The sequence below is a fragment of the Alligator sinensis genome, unplaced genomic scaffold, assembly GCF_000455745.1.
Source record: "Alligator sinensis unplaced genomic scaffold, ASM45574v1 scaffold1372_1, whole genome shotgun sequence".
In the NCBI taxonomy this organism is placed as follows: Eukaryota; Metazoa; Chordata; order Crocodylia; family Alligatoridae; genus Alligator; species Alligator sinensis.
Window position 1 is genome coordinate 16,284 of NW_005843598.1, and position 6,519 is coordinate 22,802.

The following is a 6,519-nucleotide window of genomic DNA, read 5'->3' on the forward strand; positions in this document are numbered from 1 at the left end:
GGGGGGGGGGCAATGAAGCATGAATGGTTGGGGCAGCAGCAGAAGACTGGCACTAAAAGATTGCCAACCCTTGACTTAGAGGGTAACAAGGGGCTTTGGTCTTAATCTAAAACCACATATTGACATCAAGGAGTTTAACTGGCATTTCTACAAGTTATTCTAATGCCACACTGTCTGGGATAGCTTACTGTTGCCCCTAGAGCACTTGCAATAGAAAATCACCATTGTCCTTAGACATTTGTTCCTTAAAATTGGTCAAAACTCTAAAGCAGGCATCAACTTTAAAGCATAACATCCACCTTCACTGCATTCCCTAGCTTCATGGAGCAAATCCTTCAATATGATGAAATAGATGTAACTTGCTAAATGAGGTTATGCTACAGGTGTGGCTGGTTTAAACTGGGTCTGGTCCAGTTACAACTTGATGCTTTGGTTCCTCATTAATATGAAGACACTATCTTCAGCTAATTTCTAGCATGCAAGGTTTTATGCACAGGATCTTCATCCCCTGTGCCTATGAACATCTTAAGATAAAGGTAGCTGTGGCCTCAGCTAATTCATATAAATATGGTACTTAGAGGAGCAAAATGTGTTTATCAAATATTAGACAACAGAAATTTACCAAATACCAAGTGCCCAATTTCAAAAGTTGTAATAGCCAAGAAGAACAGGAGAGATGCAGCTTTTTTTTTTTTTACTGAAAGAATGGTTACTAACAAGATAAAGGGACTTCAGCAAATCCAAGGATTTTTAAAAACTGCACGTGCACCATTGGATTTTTAAAAACTGCACGGGCCCCATTCCTGCTGTAATGGAATTTGCTGCCTATACTGAATAAGCCGAATTCAGACAGCGAATCCTCTCCTTAGTTCATGCTTGTATTGGTTGCTTTGTAAATCTCATTTCCAAAGGCAAAAAGCTTACATTTATAAATGGCTGATAGGGGCGTAGGTTGTAGCTGTGTTGGTCTAAGGACATAGGCAGACAAGGTTCCTTGGGGGAATTTGATATCTTTTATCAAATTCCCCCAAGGAACCTTGTCTGCCTAAATGGTTGATAGGCACTCTGAACATTTATCTAAAATGAGTAGCCTGGTAATGCGAGGAAGCTTAAGAGCAGAAGAATTAGCAAAGGAGAGGTATCTAGGCCTGCACCTATGTACACCGTGATGCTGTCTGCTCAGGGTACCAAAATTGGTTAAGACCCTGAGTTTAAGGAAGGTTCAAGAAGCCCTGCAATGAGAGATTAAAGTTTATCTAGAGGCTAAGATTTCCTCCCCCGCCAAACTCCTGTCCCAGTCCCTTCAGTGGCTAATTACTGCCTTTAAGGAAGATTTATATCTCCTCCAGATTTTGATAGTCTCTTTAATCTTTCCTAAATGCATGCTTTGTTATCCAATTGGACATTCCCTGTTATTTAGTGTAACTTCACAACTTCAGTGTTTAAGGCACTGGTAACCCTAATGACAGCATATAGTTGTAGCTGAACCTGACAATCTTGTTCTAATGTGTTCAAACTGGATGAAGCCAAGGCTTGTTAAAATTTGGGCAAGGCAGCAAAAACTCTACTACTGCCATTAAAGTCCAAATGTGCCATAGTGCCCAGTTATACTAGTCATAAGCTGGCACCGTACATTTTCCTGCCTTCGGTGACAGTCTTCTGTGTTGGCACAAAGAGTATATTCAGGGTGTAAGAGAGCCTAGATTATGTAAGACCTGAGTTGTATGTCAGGTAGAGGTAGAGTGCAGTCCTTTCAGCTTTCAGGGGAATACAGCTTGACAAGGTGCTGCAGTTCTGTCGCATAGCCAGTAATCGGGCATCTCTGGTGACTCTTTACATAGTTATAAACACAGCGGTAACAGAACACAAAGCCTGATGTGGACAAGACGGTGTCATTGGTTCGGATCTTGCGGCAGAGTGGACACACTGTCTTCAGTTTTGGTAAGAAAGGTGAGCCTGTGCCGTGGTCAAGGTGTATGGGGGGTGGAGGAGTAGGGAGTGCAGTCAGAGATTTGATGGTCTCCTGATTTTCAGATGAGTACCACCAGTCCAGAAACTGCAGGAAGAACACACCCACAGAGAGACCAGTGGACAGAGAGAAGGCAACACCTCCCAATACTTTCTTCACTGCTGCATGCACTTGGTCCTTGATGCTGTATCAGGGAGATGAGGTATGGATAGTTAGTACAACACATTTGTCCACCTGGAAACAGTGCTAACAGACAGAATTGATGCTATGTAGTAGAGGTTCAGGGCATCCCCAAGTGGCAATGGGCTTAAACTACAGCAAAACAGATATTGATTAAACTTCATTTAAAAAACCCCCCTACTTAGATTCATAGATGTTAGGGTCAGAAGGGACCTCAATAGATCATCGAGTCCGACCCCCTGCATAGGCAGGAAAGATTGCTGGGTCTAGATAAACCCAGCTAGATGCCTATCTAACCTCCTCTTGAAGACCCCCAGGGTAGGGAAGAGCACCACCTCCCTTGGGAGCCCGTTCCAGACCTTGGCCACTCGAACTGTGAAGAAGTTCTTCCTAATGTCCAATCTAAATCTGCTCTCTGCTAGCTTGTGGCCATTATTTCTTGTAACCCCCAGGGGCACATTGGTGAATAAAACCTCACCAATTCCCTTCTGTGCCCCCGTGATGAACTTATAGGCAGCCACAAGGTCGCCTCTCAACCTTCTCTTGCGGAGGCTGAAAAGGTCCAGGTTCTCTAGTCTCTCCTCGTAGGGCTTGGTCTGCAAGCCCTTAACCATATGAGTGGCCCTTCTCTGCACTCTCTCCAGGTTATCCGCATCCCTCTTGAAGTGCGGCGCCCAGAATTGCACACAGTACTCCAACTGCGGTCTGACCAGCGCCCGATAGAGGGGAAGTATCACCTCCTTGGATCTATTCGTCATGCATCTGCTGATGCATGATAAAGTGCCATTGGCTTTTCTGATGGCTTCGTCACACTGCCGACTCATGTTCATCTTGGAGTCCATTAGGACTCCAAGGTCCCTTTCCACTTCCGTGCCACCCAGCAGGTCATTCCCTAGGCTGTAGGTGTGCTGGACATTTTTCCTCCCTAGGTGCAGCACTTTGCATTTCTCCTTGTTGAATTGCATTCTGTAATTCTGCATTCCATACTTATAAAAGCAGAGAGAGCGAACAAGTTGCCTAGGCAAGCTGTACAATCTCCTTCACTGGAAGCTTACAAGAAAACGCAACTGGGATGGTTTAGCAAGAGTGAATCCTGCAACTGGACAAGGGTTGGACTGGATGACCCTTGAGGTCCCTTCCAACCCTCTGCAATTGTGTTTAACTTTTTAAAAATTCCCTGTTACACATGTATGACATGTTTACAAAGCTATTTAGGATCAGCCAGATTCTTAATGCAAATAAGTCTAGGAAGGTATAACTTGGCCTGCCTAAGAAATATAGCAATTCTTAACAATTTGAAAATTTGATCTAGGTTTACTGCATTTCTGAGGTAGAAGAGCTTAGGACAAGAGACAACAGAACCTTTCACCCAGGGATCTGTGTTTCAGAAGGCTCAGGTTAGCAGTACCCAAAATTCATTGCTGTCTGAATAAGGCAAGTTGCTCATCTGAACAGATAATTGATGCCATCAATCTCCCTTGGTACCAGCCTCAGAAATGACATCGAGTGCTGAACAGGTCAGAGACCAACTATCCTTACATGTTTCCAGCCACGCAGCTCTGCAATTAACTTCAACAAGAAGTCTACAAGACTCACTATTTCATTTATATTTAAAGTGCATTATGACCTTCCCTCTTTTCCTGCTCTTAACCTCTAACACTGATGGTTTCATTTCACAGAACCATCTGTGAAGAGAGAGAACCTGGAACATTGCCACAAAGCATTGCAAAAGCTCTATGTTGAATGTGTTAGATCAGGGGTGTTCAACCTCCAGCACACAGGTCAAATGTGGCCATGGAGCCATGGCATCTGGCCCATGGGGGCTCCCTATGGGTTGGCAAATTTGGTGGTGAGGGAGCAGTGGCAACTAATACTATTACCCCTCCCCTGCTGCCAAATTCCCAAGCCCTGTGGACCAAATTGGGGTTGGCCATGCTCCGCCCCCCAGGGCCAGACTGGGGCTGAGCCACACCTATGGGCTCAGATCAAGGCTGGGCTATTCCCTAACCCCCTTCTCCCCACCACACACAGCTGGACCAGGCCCTGCCTTGCCTGTCCCGCACACTGGATTGGGCCCATTTGCTGGAGCACTGTCTGTCTGGCTTGCAGGGCAAAAAGGCTGGGTACCACTGGGTAAGATTAGTCTATAACTTACCTGTGGCTTGCAGTAGCTGCAACCAGTTTCTTCTCCAAGGCCTGGATATCATCCACTGTCAATCTTACCAGGCGTACACCAGCCAGCCTTAGCAGCGGTGAATGGTGTTGAGCCTTACCAAGGATGTAACAGAGCTGCTGGATGAGAAACCAGCCCTCCCAGGCCATGTTTACAAATGGGTAGGCTGCTAGAAAGGCCCTGTAAAAGCGCTTCCAGGCAGAGGATGGAGGGTGGATGGAATATTCATCTTCTTCTCTTAAGCTGGAGACCAGTTTCTCCAACTTCCCTTTCAGGTAAGGAATGAGGACCAGCAGGAGGAGAGACTTCCAGTGCTGCTGCTTTGGAAGTCCAGCACTTGCCAGCCGACATGGCCCCTTGCTGTGTCCCAACACTGTCCTCTTTAAGCTATAGAAGTTTTCAGAAAAAGAAGCACTGCACTTGGACAGATAATGCTGTTGGAGCAGTAGGTCCAGGAGTGCATAGATTTCATCAAACCAAGTCCAGAGGCAGCCATAACGGCCAGGATTGGATTCAGCAAGAACCTAGTACAAGGCACACAAAGCAGAAAAGATGTCAAAGACCAGCTCATTAAATAAAAGTTGCCATAGCCCACACATCCACTTAATGAAACAGTTCAGAAACAAAAGACCAGAGGCATGATTACAGCAGGGCACTGTGAGCATCATATCTGACCCTAGCATGTCAGCTGGTTATTAAATAAGCCAAATGTGAATCTTGGCTTCCAGGGATGAAAAGCTTCCAAGCTGATGGCTGTGTACACTTGCAAGGCTTCCAGTAATAACAGTGCTTCCTCCCACAACAGGTACATGAATACACAATGTGTAAGTGTGTTTCACCTGCACAAAAAGGAGCTTGTTCAAGAGATACCTTGCCACTTGCTGCATGGAACTAAGCAGCATTAGCAGAAGCAATATCCCTGGCAGAAAAACCTAAAGTGTGCACTCATCCCTTCATGAACTAGGGAAGACCAGGCTCTCCTCAGTTCTGGCTCCGTCTCAGACTTGCTCAAAAAAAAAGATTAAGTTACCAGGCCTTTCTGAGTTTCCTCCTCTGGAGACTGTTTCCCTGCCTCAGCGCAGGGAAGAGGATAGGTTAACAGAGGGGTGGCCAATTATTTGGGCCTGCAAGCCAGATAAGGAGTTTTGATGAGTTGTTGGCCTGGTCAGCATCCTGCCCCCCTGCAAGCCCCCACCAGCTCACTCTCCAAGTTGCTGATCCTGTTGGCCTGCCCATGTGGATCCAAGCTGCCACTTTGGTTTGTGTCCCATAGGCTACTGCTGCTTAGTTGGGGATCCTAGCCCTGCCTGCCCATCCTGCTCCCAGATGCTGTTCCCTGCCCATCTATGGCCCCATCCCAGCCAACTGCAGAGCAGAGCCACACTCCGCTGCCTGCACACGCCTGTGATAGGCGTTGCTCCCTCCCTGCATGCAGAACTAGTGCCCATTGCAGCTGTGTGCAGGCAGTCGATTGTGGCTCTGCTCTGCGCTTGGGCAGGATGGGGTCGCAGATGGGCAGGGAGCAAGTGGCTGGGATCCCTGGCTAAGTGGCAGCAGCCCACAAAACTCAAACAGTAAGCAGCAGCTTTGTGGCTGACAGGACCAGGCAATGGGAGCACGCAGAATGCAAGGGGCTCCTGCCAGTAGTCCCAGCAGGGGCTTGACTTTCTGTGGATGCCCCGACTCCTGGCACTACGTGGAGCTGAGCATTAGCCCAATTCAAATGGTGCTGGGCAAGAGACCTAAGCAGATGGCATTTGCAGTCCACAGCATGGCTGGAAGGAGCCAGGGATGGCAGCAAAGGGAGCAGAAGTGGGAGCTTGGCAGAGGGTTGGGGCTTGGAAGCTCCTGCCAAGGTGGGGAGCAGGGGGGGTGCCTGGGCCGGGCAGGGCTGTGCGGGGCACATCAGCTGGTAAGTGCCGGGTGGGAGCTGCACCATGGGGGCTGCGCTGGAGACGTGGACTCTATAAATGCAGGTGGTCGCTACCGGGCTCCTGTCCCGAGGTGTCTGGCGCAGGGTCCGGCCCTGCAGCCCCCGTTGGGCACCGATGCTCCTCGGGCGGGAGCGGCGGCTTCGGTGCTCAAAGCCAGCAGCTGCCCCGCCCTCGTCCCGGCCAGGGCGGCGGGACCAAGGGGGCCGGCCCTGGGTGAGCACCCCCACGCTGCCGTGCGGATCCGCGTGCCGCCCCTCCACCTA

The 6,519-nt window shown here is 48.6% G+C and overlaps 1 protein-coding gene across 1 annotated transcript in view; it reads right to left on the reverse strand.

Annotated features, from left to right (window-relative positions):
- Nucleotides 1-1,052: 1,052 nt before the first annotated feature.
- The window catches only part of PEX12 (peroxisomal biogenesis factor 12), a 7,257-nt gene continuing 1,790 nt past the window's right edge, over nucleotides 1,053-6,519 (reverse strand). The window contains exons 2-4 of the mRNA XM_014527519.2: nucleotides 6,310-6,516; nucleotides 4,305-4,846; nucleotides 1,053-2,153 (exon numbers count right to left, since the gene is read on the reverse strand). Of these exons, the coding sequence (XP_014383005.1) occupies nucleotides 1,754-2,153; nucleotides 4,305-4,846; nucleotides 6,310-6,516 (1,149 nt within the window). The 3' untranslated portion in view covers nucleotides 1,053-1,753. The remainder of the gene's footprint in view (nucleotides 2,154-4,304; nucleotides 4,847-6,309; nucleotides 6,517-6,519) is intronic.